The following is an 18,560-nucleotide window of genomic DNA, read 5'->3' as shown; positions in this document are numbered from 1 at the left end:
AAAAAGAGTTGTTGCTCTACATAAGGATGGCCTAGGCTATAAGAAGATTGCCAAGACCCTGACAGACCCTGACACTGAGCTGCAGCACGGTGGCCAAGACCATACAGCGGTTTAACAGGACAGGTTCCACTCAGAACAGGCCTTGCCATGGTCGACCAAATAAGTTGAGTGCACGTGCTCAGCGTCATATCCAGAGGTTGTCTTTGGGAAATAGATGTATGAGTGCTGCCAGCATTGCTGCAGAGGTTGAAGGGGTAGGGGCTCAGCCTGTCAGTGCTCAGACCATACGCCGCACACTGCATCAAATTGGTCTGCATGGCTGTCGTCCCAGAAGGAAGCCTCTTCTAAAGATGATGCACAAGAAAGCCTGCAAACAGTTTTCTGAAGACAAGGAGACTGAGGACATGGATTACTGGAGCCATGTCCTGTGGTCTGATGAGACCAAGATAAACTTATTTGGTTCAGATGGTGTCAAGCGTGTGTGGCGGCAACCAGGTGAGGAGTACAAAAACAAGTGTGTCTTGCCTACAGTCAAGCATGGTGCTGGGAGTGTCATGGTCTGGGGCTGCATGAGTGCTGACGGCACTGGGGAGCTACGGTTTATTGAGAGGACCATGAATGCCAACATGTACTGTGACATAGTGAGGCAGAGCATGGCCGCAAGGCAGTATTCCAGCATGGTAACGACCCCAAACACACCTCGAAGATGACCACTGCTTTGCTAAAGAAGCTGAGGGTGAAGGTGATGTACTGGCCAAGCATGTCTCCAGACCTAAACCCTATTGAGCATCTGTGGGGCATCCTCAAACGGAAGGTGGAGGAGCACAAGGTCTCCAACATCCACCAGCTCCATGATGTCATTATGGAGGAGTGGAACAGGACTCTAGTGGCAACCTGTGAAGCTCTGGTGAACTCTATGCCCAAGAGGGTTAAGGTAGTGCTGGAAAATAATGGTGGCCACACAAAATATTGACACTTTGGGCCCAATTTGGACATTTTTACTTAGGGGTGAAACTCACTTTTGTTGCCAGCGGTTTAGACATTAATGGCTGTGTGTTGAGTTATTTTGAGGGGACAGCAAATTTACACTGTTACACAAGCTGTACACTCACTACTTTACATTGTAGCAAAGTGTCATTTCTTCAGTGTTGTCACATGAAAAGGTATAATCAAATATTTACAAAATGTGAGGGGTGTACTCACTTTTGTGAGATACTGTATATAGACACACATTTAAAAAAAAATATATATATATATATATTTATATATATATATATATATATAATATAACTATGTATGTATGTATGTATGTATGCATGTAACAACCAATCACAGACATTCTACAGATAGAGTACATTGCAAGCACAGTGAGAAATCGGAGAGGTTCACTGATGTAACCAGTCATTACCTTTACAGCACACCAAGTAAATGAATGAACGATCCCACATAAAAGGCTAAAATCCGTCCATGGAAGTATGTTTACTGATGTGATGTGATATGACTACATTTAAACCACATTACATATCTCAACATATAGCAATATAATTGTATACACATTACAATATTTATGAGTGTTTGTCATTGCATGGATATGAAATTTCAGTCTGTGACTTCTGTGTGTGTGTGTCTACACACAATGAAACATTTTACAACCTGGGATGGAATTGAAAAGGGAGTCATGGCTACAGATGCCTTAGTACATTTTTCAGCTTATGTGTGGGCATGCTTGTGTGTATGTGCAATTTGCATTTGTTAAAGTTCTGTAACAGTATAACCCTCATTTTTTGGCGTCACATCACAAATGTGTCAGAGAATGCTAAATGGGACTGTAAAAACATAGTTCTAAGCTTTGGAGAGATTACCATCACTGTAAGGATATGTAGAGTAACAGCGTGGAACTGAATGGCTGGAATGCTAGTGGGATTTGGCCTTGTTTGTAATGCTCTGTCCTGCAGGGCATTTGACAGCTTGTATGTTATTTATGTTTATCTTTGACATGACCTTTATGTCAGAAATTTTAAATATCTTCCCACGTTGGTGTATATGGCTAGAGACAATAGTTAAAGCTGGAAAGAATAGCAAATGATATCCAATGTAAACGTGAGTAAAATATAATCTAGTATGTGCAATCATTTTAAACTGATTGCTGTGTGTTGTTTGTGTAAGTGCAGTGGTGGCATGTAGACTGTGTAGCCCAGGGACATGTCTTCTAGGTTATATCTTGAAGTATAAGAAGTACCTTTTTTAAGTATAAGTATAAGAAGCAGATAATGAAACAGGCCCACCAATCGCTCCTGTTATTGAGAGGATTCCATCCATCCATCTTCTATACTGTTTATCCTCTTCAGGGTTGCGGGGAACCTGGAGCCTATCCCAGGGAGTATCGGGCACAAGGTGGGGTACACCCTGTATGGGGTGCCAATCCATCGCAGGGCACAATCACATACAAATTTACACACCCATTCATACACTATGGAAACTTTGGACATGCCAATCTTATTGAGAGGATTTTGCTTCTCAATTAAAACTATCTGTCAGAGCCTCATACAGCTTTCTGCATGCTGCTTTATTTGGTGCCGGCTGCAAACTAGGCAGTGTCCATTACAGGGTCATCTGTCTTTCTTTGTGCCTTTCTCTGTAGCTGTTTATCTGACTTTATATATGTCTGTACTGTCTGTCTGCGTATTTGACTACTGGCTAATAGGTTTCAGCATTTCACTACAGAGTAAAAAAAGTAATAGAGAAGTGTGTTGATAATGAAATGTATTTTATTTAATAATTACATTTTTATTTTGTTATTGAAATGTATTTTTATTTAATTGTATTGACATGAAAACTTGTTGAAAAAGTATAATGAAAAGGGGTGGATATTATTTATTCCACTGGGACTTAATTGCAAGTCTTTTAGAATTCATTAGAATGACCTTTTGTTTATGCATTACCAGCAAAATGTGTTAATATAATACAGAAATGAGATATGGCTGTTGAGGCTGTATCTGGCACATAGGCATTTAATTATAGTATATTCTTAAGTTTAAGGGGGAAAATTTTCACAGATAAAGGTGTTCATGCGGTAAAAGACAAAGTGATCAGGTGTCGAGGAGCAGAGGGGATAAGTGCTCACCCTTTTATCCTGGTACAACAAAAAAATTAATTTATGTTTTGACTCTAGAAAATAGCATCATATGAATCGCACAATAAGAAGAGCTATTATATTCCAGCAACACTTATGAAAGTAATTGAAAAGAGTTATTTATTGCCTAACTGCAATGTGCTATTTTCTTGTTGTATTTGTCCTTGATTGCCTTCAAGCCCATTCTCTCTTTGGCAATAAACAGACTACACAGAAAAGCTGTTTAACTTTTAACCTTTTCATTTTTGTATACTTTTTTTTTTTTTTTTTTTTTTTTTTTTTTTTTAATAATCCATTTGGGTAACAGGACAAACTTGTATGCATACTTGCAAACTAGTCGCTTTTCAGTGAAATTCACCGTTTTGAATCAAAATATGTAATTTTTTTTTAATAATCCATTTGGGTAACAGGACAAACTTGTATGCATACTTGCAAACTAGTCGCTTTTCAGTGAAATTCACCGTTTTGAATCAAAATATGTAATTTACGTGAACCGTGTAGATCCAAAGAGGTTTTTTTGGTGGGGGGGTAGAAACTGGAAGCACAATAAGGGCCCGTTCTTTTATTCGTTATATTAAATGTAGACGCGCTCATGCTGTGGGACGTGCTCGTTTTTCGAGAAGGAAAAGCCCAACTTTTCAGAATTCCTCAAGCGCACCGCAGGTCATGTGACAAGAACCAACCAATCAGCTTCACCCTTTCTCTTTGTCCAGTCTGAAATAGGCTTTGAATCTCTCGGAACGGTTGGATTAGTTGGTGAAATTCTCCATGTTTTCTACATGATTGAAGGGTGGAGTGCACCCAAGCACGTTTTTTGTCTCTCTTCTCCATAAATAAACCTAGTAGCAGAGCTTCTGCAAGGGATTTGCGGTGCTGTAAATCCATCCTGTGCTAAAATTTCCTCCTCGTCGTGGAGAGCGCAGCCCGTGGTTGCTTAGCAACAGCAGACACCATGGGAGCAAGTGTTTTCCACGCGTTTTTAGGCGCTAAATGTGAATGGCCCCTAAAACTCACAAGAATCGGAAATCCACTAATTTCCCATACACTGGAGGGAGACCACAGACGTCTCTCGAACTGTCGCGACCTTTTTCCCCAATACAACATCTTTGGTGCCTCGTGATACGGTTTTACCCTAACGTTACCCCATCAAACTTTTCCCAACCTGTTGGTACGCTTGTTAGCAAGTAAGCTAACGTCAGTCAGTTCAGAATGAATCAGAATACTTTTGCTGAGCTTAAGACACCCACGGCATCCGTATTTCTGTCTGATTTTAACGTCTGTCGTTATCAAAAGTTACTAGGGGAATAAAAATGAACACGTAATGAAAAAGACCCACTGTGTTTTAATGAGTGATCGTGCTAACCATAGTTACATGTTAACATGATCAGTGTTTGCTAATGTATTCAATTTAGAGATATAAAATTATGAAACCTTTTTTTTCTTCAGTTTTATACTTCAAAGTCGCGAAACAACAATTGGGTTTTTAATATTTGTGTATGAGCTTCACCTTGGTCATATACACTGATCTATATATCCATCCATCCATCTTCTATACCGCTTATCCTTCAGGGTTGCGGGGAACCTGGAGCCTATCCCAGGGAGTATCGGGCACAAGGCGGGGTACACCCTGTATGGGGTGCCAATCCATCGCAGGGCACACTCAGACACGCATTCACACAGCCATTTATACACTACAGACACTTTGGACATGCCAATCAGCCTACCATGCATGGACTTGGGGAGGAAACTGGAGTACCTGGAGGAAACCCCCACAGCACGGGGAGAACATGCAGATATATAACGTTTACCTTTTTCACCTCTTCTGAGTTTGCAGGTCTGTGTATGGTTTGTGATAATGGCAGATGCAGCCTTGTTTCAGTCTGCTTCCCTGAAACATGATAGAATATACTTTAATAAAGGATTAATTATTTAAAGAATGGTATTAAACACAGTGTACTGTCCTTATATCACCCGATGCGTTATGTAACGATAATTTAATGGCCGGAAATTTGATTATTTTAAACAAGATCCTATAATGAATTGTGGGTGTGTTTGTAACTTCCATTTGAGATTTTACTAAGATTACATTCCACCAAGATTGTTAAACACAGTATTTAATATAAATAAATATTTAGCTAAAGACAAAGGGGTTTGAAGGCTAGAGAATGTTAAATAATGCATTATAGTGGTTGCATCAATGCTTGTGAAGTGATGGATAAAATGTTATATACAGTGCTGTGAAAAAGTATTTGTCCCATCCGGATTTCTTCTGTTTTTGTGTATATCTCATACTAAATAGTTTTAGATCTTCAAGTGAAATGCAACATAAAATGCAAACCTGAGTAAACACACAATACATTTTTTTAAAAAAGTTATCCAACACCTATCAGCCATATGAAAAACTAATTGCCCCCTTAAACTTTTGGTTGTGCCACCTTGAGCAACAATAACTGTAACCAAACGCTTCCAATAACTGGGCATCAGTTGGATCATTGTCTTGCGCACCAGTTGCGCTTGAGTTTCAATTTACGGACTGAAGACTGGACATCCTTCTTTAGGATATTCTAGTAGAGAGCAGAATTCATGTTTCCCTCAATTATTGCAAGTTGCCCAGGCCCTTAAGCATCCCCACACCATCACACTTCCCACACTTCCACCACCATGCTTGACTGTAGGTATGATGTTCGTTTTGTGGAATTTGGTGTTTGGTTTACGCCAGATGTAACGGGACCCCTGTCTTCCAAACAGTTCCACTTTTGACTCATCAATCCACAGAACATTCTCCCAAAAGGTTTGAGGATCATTAAGGTGTGTTTTGGCAAAATTCAGATGAGCCATAATTAGCAGTGGTTTTCACCTCACCACCCTTCAATGGATGCCATTTTTTCCCAGTGTCTTTCTGATAGTGGAGTCTTGAACTGTGACCTTCACTGATGCAAGAGAGGCCTGTAGGTCCTCTGATGTTGTCCTTGGTTCTTTTGTGACTTCCTGGATGAGTAATTGCTGCGCTCTTGGAGCAATTTTGAAAGGTCAGCCACATTTGGTTCGCTACTGTGCCAAGGTTCACTACTGTGCCCGTTTTTCCATTTGGAGATAATGACTCTTGCTGTGATTCTTTGGAGCCTTTGAAATAGCTTTGTAACCCTTCCCAGACTGATGTATTTCAATCACTTTCTTCCTCATCATTTCTGGAAATTTGGCGTAGCGTGTTACTGGGTAAGACCTTTTAACCAACTCCATGCTATTGAAAAAGTTCTATTTAAGTGTTGATTTGACTGAACAGGGTTTGCAGTAATCAGGCCTGGTTGTGTCTACTCCAGCTGAACCCCAATATGAATGCAGTTTCATAGATTTGGGGAATTAGTAACTATGGGGGCAAATTAATTTTCACACAGGCCCAGTTGATATTGGATAACTTTTTTTTTTGCTTCAATAAATAGCATTTATCTTTTATTAAAACTGTTTGTGTTTACTCCAGTTGCCTTTGTTCTATCTTATATTTTGTTTTAATTTCTGGAACAATTTTGTATGAGTGATACACAAAAACAGAAGAAATCAAAAAAATACTTTTCATAGCACTGTATTTGGCAAGAGGTCAAATACACTCAGCTCAAGCCTGCTGCGTGCTCACTCCTTGGTAGTGCCCTGTCAGTGGACACCCAGCAGTGGGTGAGGGGGTGATTGCTCCAGAACTGAAGATGAAAAAGAAAAGTGGAAAGAGAGGTGTTTTTGTGAATTTCTACATCACAGATGGGACTGATGACTCACTTGGACACACACACACACACGTGTATGTATGTATATGATATATATATATCTTGCTGAAATTTCTCTCTGTTGGCTGCATTTGTGACAGTGACAAGTGCTCCAAGTTCTGTTGTGTCTATTTCAGTAAGGTTTAATTTAATAGATTACCATTCACTTTGGGTTCCAAACAGGACTGATTGAGTTGTCCTCAAAAAAACATACTTTATATTTTATTATAAAGAAACAGAATTAGCCTAGCAAGCTCTTTATCTCTCTCGTAGCTACAGCATAATTGCATTGGATGAGCTTGATGTGGCTGTGAAAGACAGAGGATGGTACATTTCAGTAGTTTCATATTGTACTTTCCCAACAGGTGTTTTGCCAAATTGCTTGTATTGCCTCCCATAGTAGAGCTGTATTGCATGTGTGGCAGCAAAGCACTGGTGCCAGCCTGATTAAAATGTTGTCATTTTTCTTTTCTCTGCCTTTAGTGAGCGTGAGTGCTGTGTAGGTAGTTCTGTGAGTGGGTGTATCAAGCACAGTCACACTTCTCACACAGACAGATAAGAGAGACAGGATTATGTTAGCAGTGCTTCTATAAATCCATTGCTTCTCAGTACTCCACATATCCCAAGTTCCAGGAAGGCAATACTGATGTTTCCATGACAAGCTTTGGAGGTGGCATATACTTCCTCTGACCAGCTCTCTGCCCTTCACTAAGGGGATACTTTCTCCAGAGCTGCTGATGCGTGACAGCTCTGTTCTCTCCTGCTGTAATGTTTTGCACATGCTGCTTTCCTCTTTCCATTAACGGAGTGCTGGAGTCACTGCAGATTCATATAACTATTAAACCTTTTGCATAACCAAATGCTGTGGTTTTTTAAATTTATTTATTATTTATTTATTTTTATTGCTTGCAGCAACTTAAGATTAGACACTGGCTCTAAATCCAGCCTTAGCTAACAAACACCCTCAATAAAAATGATCTAATACATGTATCTAACTTTAATGTCCAGCTCAATATTTAAAGAACATTTTCTTCTTATCTTCACTCAGAGCAGAAAAAAAACACTTTAAAGGAGCAGTATGGACTGGTGCCTGAACTGCAGGTTTCCTGAACCTTATTGTAAACTGCTGTCTACTTGCTCTACATCACCATCCCTGCAATTCAAAGACATGACTGGTCTTACTCTTGAGAGCTGTTAGGGTCAATTCCACCTGGTAGTGGTCTGTCACACCTAAGGGATATATGGACATGGGACACAGACCTTAATTAAATAACACCTATAATATTATTCACCAATTAAATAATAACTAGCTATTTATTATATGAGAAATTGTCTAACAAAAACTGAGTGATGGATTCTGGGTAAATAAACTGCAAAATTGTCCATAGAGTCCTGCTAGCTTTTGGCAGTGGTGTTAGGGATTTAAAAGTAATGAATATTATTTTCACCATCATTACTTTCACAATCATATATAGTCTACATAACATACATAAGTGGTTATTGATTTAATGCCATTATTGTAACTTATTAGTCACTAGCATGCATCTTGTGTGCTAAGATCCACATCCACTTTCAGCTCATTTTGCAGACTTTTATTTATGACACTGTATTTTCAGAGCTGATGGTATCATGAATTTGTTTTTTTACCCGTGAGATTTTCAGTGATTTTCAGTTTTCTTTTTGTGGAAGGCTTCTTCAGAAGACTGAATGTACTGACTCTGTAGCATTCTCACAAAACACACAAACTATACACTCGTTGAGCACTTTATTAGGAACACCATACTAATACTGGTTAGGGCCTCTTTTTGCTCTCAAAACAACCTCAATTCTTTGTGGCACGGATTCCACAAGATTTTGGAAACGTTCCTTTGAGATTCTGCTGAACTGACATGATTCCATTACATAATTCCTGCAGATTTTTCAGGGGCGCTTTTATGTTGACACTCCCATTCTAGCACATCCCAAAGTGTTCTATTGGCTTCAGATCCGGAGACTGGGAAGCCCACCGAATAATACTGAGCTCATTTGTCATGTTCATGAAACCAGTTTGAGACGACTGTTGCTTTGTGACATGGTGCGTTATCATGCTGGAAGAAGCCATTAAAAGATGGATAAAATTGTGGCCATGAAAGGATGCACATGGTCAGCAACAGTACTCAAGTAGGCTGTGGCATTCAAGCAATGATTTGTTGGTATTAACGGGACCAAAGGATGCCAAGAAAACATTACCCCACAACATTACACTACCTCACAACATTACACTACCTCCACCAGCCTGGACTGTTGACACAAGGCAGATTGAGTCCATGGATTAACGCTGTTGGTGCCAAATTCTGACCCAACCATCTGTGTGCCTCAGCAGAAATTGAGATTCATCAGACCAGGCTATGTTTTGGTGTGCCCTCTGCAGCCTCAACTTTCTGTTCTTGGCTGACAGAAGTGGAACGTGACGTGGTCTTCTGCTGTTGTAGCCCATTCGCCTCAAGGTTTGATGTGTTGTGTATTCTCAGATGCTTTTCTGCTCAACACAATTATACAGAGTGGTTATCAGAGTTACTGTAGCCTTTCTGGTTTCAGCTCAAACCAGTCTGGCCATTCTCCATTGACCTCTTTCATCAACAAGGCATTTCCATCCACAGAACTGCTGTTCACTGGATGTTTTTTCTTTATTGCACCATTCTGAGTAAACTCTAGAGACTTTTGTGTGTGAAAATCCCAGGAGATCAGCAGTTATAGAAATACTCAAACCAGCCTGTCTGGCACCAACAATCATGCCATTGTCAAAATCACAGAGATCACATTTTTCCTTATTCTGATGGTGGATGTGAATGTTACCCAAAGCTGCTGGCCCACATCTACGTGATTGCACTGCTGCCACATGACTGGCTACACTTACTTGACTTTTTAAAAGACTGATCATTGATCATTCTGAGTCATCCCTAAGTGAGTCAGTAGAATTCAGACAAGCTTACCTCCTTCCCATCACTTCTCCCTCTGTTTCTCTGTCTCTCCTTCACTTTCTCTCCCCTCTCTCACTCTAGTTAATTATTGAACACATTGATTTAGATTACCATATAAGACTGACTCTTGGCTTGCTAAGCATTACAAAGGAAGAATAGGAGAGAAGACTCGCTGAGCTGTTTGCATTGCTAAGTTGAGTGAATGTAAAAGTAAACTGCACCCAAGCTTTTTGACTAGTTCCTGTGCAAATACGTCAAGGGAGCTATTTTCTTACTTCTGTGTTATTGTCTCATAGCCACAAGTAGCATTTCCACTCACTGAGTTTGTATGGTTGCTCTCAAACTGGCATGCTGTCTGTTGGTACTTGATTGCCTCATTGGTATGTGCGACATAACACAGTTGCTCTGTTTTGTTTTGTGCAAAGTTCTGGATGAATACAAGTGGGTGCAGAGTTTGTCCTGCTCGCACGCTCTGGGAGAGTAATATCCCATTCCAACTCTCTCCATCTAGTAGAAAGTCACAGTGAAATGGATTTGCATTATATTGCATTATAATTATTATTTCCTAAAGAGGAATTTTTGATAACGATTTACATTAGTTAACATTTAATAAACCATGAACATCAGAATTAAGTAATGTTGACAAGTCTACATTTATTAATTCATGTATGTGTAAATTTGAAAGAAATGTACCTGCATTGACTGTTTACTCAATCCATGACTAAATATCAAGTTCACATAAATGATCAAAACTTAAATTACAGCATATTCCTTACTTAATGAACATACTTTTCAGCCTCAGTTCTGAAGTTTGCCATTTAACAACCTCAGACACATTCATTAAGGTTCTTGTTGCTTCATATTGGTCATTGTGGGCTTAATTTTACTTATTGATGGTATGAACATACAAGTGTTAGTTACTTTGTTAAGTTATGGTGGGTTAATGCTAAAGTACATGCTTTGTCCATGTTAATTTAAGTGCAAAATAAAGTTGCGGGAACTTTAATCAAAAGCAGTAACAATTTTTCTGTGTTTCATTACTGAAGTTCTGTGGTAAAGTATCTATAAGATTAGAGCATAAGCCTTTGGTTACTGTTGGTACTATTTATTAAAGACCTAACTGTTTCTCTCTCTCTCTCTCTCTCTCTCTCTCTCTCTCTCTCTCTCTCTCTCTCTCTATATATATATATATATATATATATATATATATATATATATATATATATATATATATATATATATATATATATATATATAAAATATAATATTATATAATATAATTTTTTTCTCTCAGTGACAGTTACATCGTACGCGTCAAAGCGGTGGTAATGACCCGGGATGACTCGAGTGGGGGTTGGTTAGCACAGGAGGGTGGAGGGCTCAGCCGAGTAGGAGTCTGCAAGGTGGCACCCGCCGAGCTGAGTGGCCACAGCGACTTCCTCATCCATGGAGAGCGCCTCAAAGACAAGCAGGTACAAACCTGAGCTCCACTGTTTCACTGGGTTCACTACACTAGCACTATGCCTCATGCTACCCGCAAAGTTTCATTTCCATTGCCCTCTGTAGTGTAACTGGTGTTTTGCAATTTGCTACATTATTATTACAGTGCTAACATGCTGGTAGGATGTTGGTGATGGGTGTTGTTTGTTTTGTCTGCCAGGTGGTCCTGGAATGTTTTGTGAGGAAAGATCTTATCTACACCAAGGCCACTCCCACGTTTCATCACTGGAAAGTTGACAACAAAAAGTGCGGCCTCACGTTCCAGAGTCCTGCTGACGCCCGTGCTTTTGACCGAGGGGTACGGAAAGCCCTGGAGGACATAACAGAAGGTAGTGTGGTGAGAGTAGAAACGCCATTCTTAACTTTCTAAGGACAGCAGGTTTCACTGTAATGTACAGAAGTGGTGAGGCTAAGCTTTTGTTGCTACTACTACACACCCACCTTAACTAATCACACATTAACTGTGAAGCAGGCGTGTTTGAAAGGATGAGAAGGGACAGCATTAAGTATCAGACCAGGGTCTGATAGTGAATGTTTCACACGATCAGTTCTGTATTGCTTCCATTCCAAATTGCTTCTTTACTTCCAACCACACTACTGAGAGTGACCTGACTACTGAATCCTAACAGGCATGTGGAGGAGCTAAATGCTAACCAGCTACAAAAAGTACACAAGCTGCATGTTGACAATGTAAATGTGTTACAGGAGTCAGAGATGAGCTCTACACTGGAATGGCCTCTCAGAGTTAGATTTCATACTTCAGCCAGAAGTCACATGATCAATTGTCTGTCTCTCTCTTTCTTTCTCTCTCTGTTTGTCCCTTTGTGTGCATTCTCTCTTCCACTGTCTTTCCATCCCCCACCCTCACTTACTACCTCTAACAGACAGGATATGTGAGGTTCTGTCCGGTCATGCCTCCTGTGTGTGTGTGTGTGTGTGTGTGTGTGTGTGTGTGTGTGTGTGTGTGTGTGTGTGGTATTGTAGGTTCCACAACTTCCTCCTCAACACTCCAGAATGAAGCTGAACTAGGAGACGACGATGTTTTCACAGTAAGCCACTTTTACCTCTCAAACACATACAGTTTGCCAGTTCCAATATGAAAACATCCTTTGTCCTGCTCATGTTTTAAAAACAGTTCAACAATATGAAGGCATTCCACTGTAATTTGCTAATATGTTTTAATCAGATTGTTTGTGTGTGCTTTAAGTGAATCAGAGAGCTTGCAGTGTTAACTTTAACATTCTCACCCACATAGGTCACACAAGTCCATTTCTCTCCAGCTGTTTAAAAAAAAAAAAACTGTCTGGATATGTGTGAAGCATCCCAGAAAAGGCCAGGTCCTTGTGATATTTTTACCCCGCAGAGGCTGCAGCGGGAGAGGTGGCCCTTTGTTTCAGTGGAGATGGTGGGATGGTAGTGGGATACGGCAGGTTTTCTGTAGTTTCTGGTTTTGCTTTGCCCCCCCTTAAGAATTCGCTTTTCTGTCCCTGTCTCTTTTTTGGTGCACACAGATAAGGAACAGCAGGCAGGGTCAGGAGGTGACTTCCTGCTCCCCTCTGTAAAACTATCATTAGCAGCTGTCTTCTAGCTAACTGCCATCCTGATTTACTGCAGCCCAGGATAGGGGGAGAGTGAGATGGAGGGTGCAGGGGAAACCTCATGGCTCCTCTTTCCCTTGCTGTCTGTCTCACTTTTGAGCCAAAACGAGTCAATGGCTCAGCCAGGCACCCCAAACTTTAAGGGAAACTCAATCCACAGTCCTTTCCTTTTCCAGGAATTTATGCATTCAGGACAATTCTCTTCAATCGGAACCATGTGGTTTGGGAAGGGGGTAGGCAGTTATTGCAATATGCTCAAATCACTTGCAATTTTGTATCAGATTTATAAAGATGCTTTTTTTTTTGTTGCTGTAATCAGGGAGCAGATGATGGTCTGTAGCAGGTCTGCATCGAGCTGCATTGGTGCTGCTCATGACCTTTCCAAATATTGCTGTTGGGAAATGCTGTTCCAGATTTACAGTTCCAAAAGACTGTGTGTGGGGGTTGGGGGGGTGGTCCTGGGTGTGCATTCCTCCCAAATTATTTCTCTTGAGCTAACCTATACTTAACCCCAGACTATTTTAGTTCATTCAGAACGAGGCAGAGGAGTCATTCAAAGACTGTTGAACTGCTTCCAGTTAACAGGGTGTTTCACATGAAAACACACACACACACACACACACACACAAACACACATTGTAGAAGGTCTTGCCACCCACACTGGAATAACAATGGCCTTGAGAATTGATTATGTATTGTATTTTCTTAGAAGCAGACTATAGGTCCTTCATTCTTTTAGCCCGTGTAACCCGTGTGCTTAGCTAGGGTGGGGGCGTGTACACATGCCTCGCATGGTTCTGTTGCATCAGCCATAACATTCACGTGCCATGCAGGAGAAACAGAGTGAAAAGCCCAACACTGCATGAGTCACCTACAGTGCACTCAGCGGTCGAGCAAGCCGATCCACCTCACATACTCTTTACAACTCCTCTCTTTCAAAAAAAAAAAAAGTGTGACAGGTCAGTCCTGTAGAATCAACATTGTCACACACAAAGGTGGTGCTTAAAGATGTTTGGTGAATGGTACGTTGTTTTAGTTTGGTGTATATGACAGACATTTGTTTTTATCATGATCCATGCTTTGTAACACTGAATAGTCAGAGTCTGAAACTTAGCTTGGTGGTGTGACAGTATAGAGAGATAATATGCGACAGAAAGAGCAACACAATATTAAACCACAATAAAAACATGTTAACTTTCATTTTTAAGGCTTTCACCTAGGCTTGGGGTTGGGGTTCACATGTTCTTATGCTTGTGTTGAATTGAGGTGTGTGTGGGTTATTTATGCAAATTCCATTGCAGCACAGAGTGATTCGAGTTGGGTCGGTAAACACACATGACTGTTTGAGAAAAGGGCTGTGTCTTTGACTCTGGCTGCCTGTTGACTGGGGTAAAGGGGTGGGGAAGGGGGAGGGTGTGATTGACAATTTCCTGTGCTACAGCAGCAAAGCCCAGGCGAGAGAAGGGCCTCACTGTTTAGGGAGCTCACAGCCAGGGCCCTGGAGAACACACAAAGGAAGTTGGATATGAAGGACTAACAGTCCTGGAGAGAGGGAGGAGAAAAGAGAATCAGTGCTTTAAAAAAAATATTTGAAGAGTCGTCTCCCACCCCCCCTCCCCCCCCAAGTTGGTCATCTAGCTTTTTGGTGATGGCACTCAGGACAAATCATGCTAGAGAAGCAGGACCATGTACATGCAACTTTAGTTAAATGCTTTTTAATCTGAGTGGTTTGAGACTTAAGTGAGACATTTTGCTTTTGAGAACAGGAATAAAAAACTATATGGATGACTGCCATTTTCCAGACTTTCATAGCCTCAGATTCCTTTTTGAGGCATCAGTTAGAATGGATGTTTTCTTTTTCTTTCTCTACTCCTTTAAGTGTCTCTGGTATGGTCTTATTTTACAAAGTGTTTTTGTCCCTACTATGCCTTGGTGGTGGTGCTTATGCTGGTCAGAGTTTAGATGCTGTAGTCTGGTGTGGTTTGGTTTCGCAGGGTTAGCTGCTCTGACTCAGACTCTTAGACTTAATGAAGGGAGGCTAATTTGTGAAATTACCCCAAAGTCTGCAGTCCCCCAAACGTGTTTGCCTCCACCCAGCTCTGTCACCCCCTCTCGCTGTCCTCCCCCACCGCGCCACTGATTGCGAATAATTAAGACTGCTGTATTTGCTGTGCTTGCTATGAAGGTGGGCCTTTGAATTGGAGTCAAGCAACATGTGCCTTTTGAAGTCCCTCTTTATCTCAACCACACCACTAACTTGAGAGCCCTTTGATGACATGACTGATTTTTTTAAAAAAGAGTTAAGTGTTTTGGTTAAATTTGCAGCATCTGCTATACCTCGGTCCTCTCTCCCATACTTTTTGTTCCCACTCAGTTTTGAGCTCTCCATCCTCTCCCTCTTGGGCCAGGAGCTTGGGCCTGGTGCTTTCAGGCCTGCCTTGTAAACATTCGAAAGGGTCTGTGTTTTCAATTATCTCTAGCAGGCCTGGTCCAGCTATCCTTCTAAGCATATTTTTAAATCATGTTGACTCAGGCTCTTGGCAGTGCTGTGAGGGATGCCTGTATTATTTTTGGCCCACAGTTCTGAGGGTTTTATGTGAACATGGAGGGGAAGCATGGACCAGGCTGGCTTGGTCGAGGCTTTGGGTTGAAACCTGGAGAGAGAGCCCAGTATAAATGCTCTTGTTCATATTCAGACACACAAGGAAAAAGGAAAAGTTCAGTTTGAGTGGCACATCAGCAAACCTTTCTCTTGTACTGAACTGATATTATTTTAAACCTGCTGTCTGTGAACTTTTCACGTGAGTCGATCTTAAAAAAGGGAAACTACAAAGCCCCTTTCACTGGCTACAGTTTTGTGAGCAGTTACATTTACCCAGTGCTCAGGTCTATGTGCATGTAGGCTGATTAACAATATACTTCATTAATACCTCACCAATATTTTACTCGAGTCTAAATATTTGTATAGGAGTGCATTTGGCTGTATGCAGTGTTCAGGAAGCTGTGTTTGAGCACACAGACGCTTCACCTGGCAAGTGGTGGTTTTGGAGGCGGTAGTGGTGGACACAAGCAATGAAGTCGCATATCCAGAATCTCAGCCAGTAATCATTGGGGCTGTGTCTCATCCGGCCAGTCTGTCTATCCGCCTGCCTTTCTGTTTGTCTGCTTGTCTGTCTCTCCACAGGCAGCTGGCTGTCTGCACCACTCTTATGTTTTGTGTCTTGCAAGCATGCCGAAGTTTTCATTGGAGCGCAGCCTGGGAGAAAAATGGCTGCATTGCTGTTCACATGTTGGATGCAGGACCTGTGGCCAGGCTGAAAACTGAGGGAGGAGATGAGGGAGGGAGAGGCCCATGTCCATTGACTCTCAGACAGGTTGAAACAGGACTGTGTATTTGGGGCCTCTCTTTTACTCCACTTGGCAGTGTGGCTGTTGCGTTGCCGCACAAATCCACCCTCACTTCCCTTCTGCTTGACTTCATACATACATACATACATACACACACACTTGAGTGTGCACAGTAACACAGAGTCATGTGAAAGAATAAGTACACCCCATGGAAATAGTTTATTTATTTATTTGTTTGTTTGTTTGTTTGTTTGTTTGTTTAACATATTTGGACAAGCTAACATTTAATTCTCTTTGAAACAGTGTCTATTAATAAAGGTGATACAGTCTACTACAAAATTTTGTGTCATTTGATAGTGTATTACCTTTATTAACAGACACTGTTTCAAAGAGTATCAAACGTTTGCTTGTCCAAATGTAAAAAAAAACAAAAACAAAAAAAAAAACCAACAACAATTGGAACAGAACAATTTCCATGAGGTGTACTTATTTTTTCACATGACTGTACATTATGTTACAACACACGCCTTCATTTTTCAGGAAGCTGGCTGGGCAAAGTATGCATAATTAGTAATTTTTTCTCTGGGTCATGATTTAGTGTAATCACTTTATGTGGTCACGTTAATGGGGCTCTTGAAAGTTAATTTGTTTCGGAGGCCCTTTTTCCTCCTTCAATAAAAGAGCTGCCTATAGTAAGTATTTGCCTCCATAGATCTCTGCCTGGTGATGTCATCAACTAGAGCTCTGGGTTTCGTGTGTGATGGCCAAAAATTGAGCAGCCTGTATTCATTTAGAGCTTCTCTAATAACAGGGAGACTTCATAGAAGTTTCTACAAATCTTGTGGCCTAAGGGCTTTTTTTTTGTAAATTGCATGCTGAAGTTGAACCACGTCTGTTTCATTACAATGATGTGTGTGTGTGTGTGTATGTGTTTGTGTAGTGTATTGTGAATAGCTACAGAACAGTGTAGCCCATGAAATCATGGAAAACTGCACTTACACAGCACAGCACCTGCCTATTTGGTGTCTTATCTTGCCTTGGAACACTGGACCACACATCCTCCTCCTCCTCCTCACACTGCTTTGCTTTCTGTATTTACACCTCACCCTTTACTTTGCTCTAAACTTAGCTGATAATTAAGCTGTATTTTTGAATGGACCTTTCCTCCACCCCCTCTGTGCCACAGACCGCCACTGACAGCTCATCCAACTCATCCCAGAAAAAGGAGCAGGGCATGCAGCCACTGACCACCTCCAATTTCTATGAACCACACCGGCATCACCATCACTACATTCTGGGTCACTTCCATGAGCAGTACAGGACCTCAGAGCGCTACTTTCTGGACCAGGTGGGTGACAGCACTGAGACAGAAAAACGTAATAAAAACACATCTGGCAAATGGACATGGTGGTGTTTTAGACAGATTAGGTATGCTACTGGTACACATTTGACTTGGTTTTTATCTAAGACACATATCAAGTTCTAAAAGTAGTCAAAGAGAACCTAATTAAACAAATGAGACAAAAATATTATACTTGGTCATTTATTTATTAAGGAAAATGATCCAATATTTCATATGTGAGTGGCAAAAGTATGTGAACCTCTAGGTTTAGCAGTTACTTTGAAGGTGAGATTTGAGTCAAGTGTTTTCAGTCAGTCGGATGACAATCGGGTGTGAGTGAGCACAAACATGTTTGTTGAAGTGTATCATTGCATGAACAAAGGAGATTTTTGACCTCAGAACAAGAGATGCTCAGGCTGGAAAAGGTTGCAAAACCATCTCTAAATAGTTTGGACTCCACCAATCCACAGTCAGATAGATTGTGTAGAAATAGAGGAACTTCAAGACTTTTGTTACCCTCCACAGGAGTGATCAACCAACAAAGGTCACTCAAAGAGGAAGACTTGTAATAGTCTGTGAGGTCACAAAGGAACCCTGGGTAACTTCTAAGCAACTAAAGGCCTCTCTCATATTACATACATACCTACAGGGTTGCAAGGAGAAAGCCTCTGCTTTCCAAAAAGAACATTGCTGCCAGTCAAATGCCAGCATTTGCTAAAGATCACTTGGACAAGCATATTGGAAAAATGTTTTGTGATCGATGAGACCAGAATATAACTTTTTGGTCTAAATGAGAAGCATTATGTTTGGAGAAAGGAAAACCCTACAGAAGAACCTTTGGGTTTGGGCCTGTTTTGCTGCATCTGGGCCAGGATGGCTTGCCATCATTGATGGAACAATGAATTCTGAATTATATCAGCAAAT

The 18,560-nt window shown here is 40.9% G+C and overlaps 1 protein-coding gene across 1 annotated transcript in view; it reads left to right on the top strand.

Moving 5' to 3' along the window:
• spred2b (sprouty related EVH1 domain containing 2b) overlaps positions 1 to 18,560 on the top strand; it is a 42,725-nt gene that overhangs the window by 18,732 nt on the left and 5,433 nt on the right. Inside the window, exons 2-5 of the mRNA XM_053620731.1 lie at positions 11,143 to 11,320; positions 11,509 to 11,677; positions 12,333 to 12,397; positions 17,481 to 17,642. Of these exons, the coding sequence (XP_053476706.1) occupies positions 11,143 to 11,320; positions 11,509 to 11,677; positions 12,333 to 12,397; positions 17,481 to 17,642 (574 nt within the window). The remainder of the gene's footprint in view (positions 1 to 11,142; positions 11,321 to 11,508; positions 11,678 to 12,332; positions 12,398 to 17,480; positions 17,643 to 18,560) is intronic.

This window comes from Ictalurus furcatus, chromosome 3 (assembly GCF_023375685.1).
Source record: "Ictalurus furcatus strain D&B chromosome 3, Billie_1.0, whole genome shotgun sequence".
Classification (NCBI taxonomy): Eukaryota; Metazoa; Chordata; class Actinopteri; order Siluriformes; family Ictaluridae; genus Ictalurus; species Ictalurus furcatus.
Note: the sequence above shows the minus strand (reverse complement) of the source record. Positions and strands in the feature narration are given on the sequence as shown.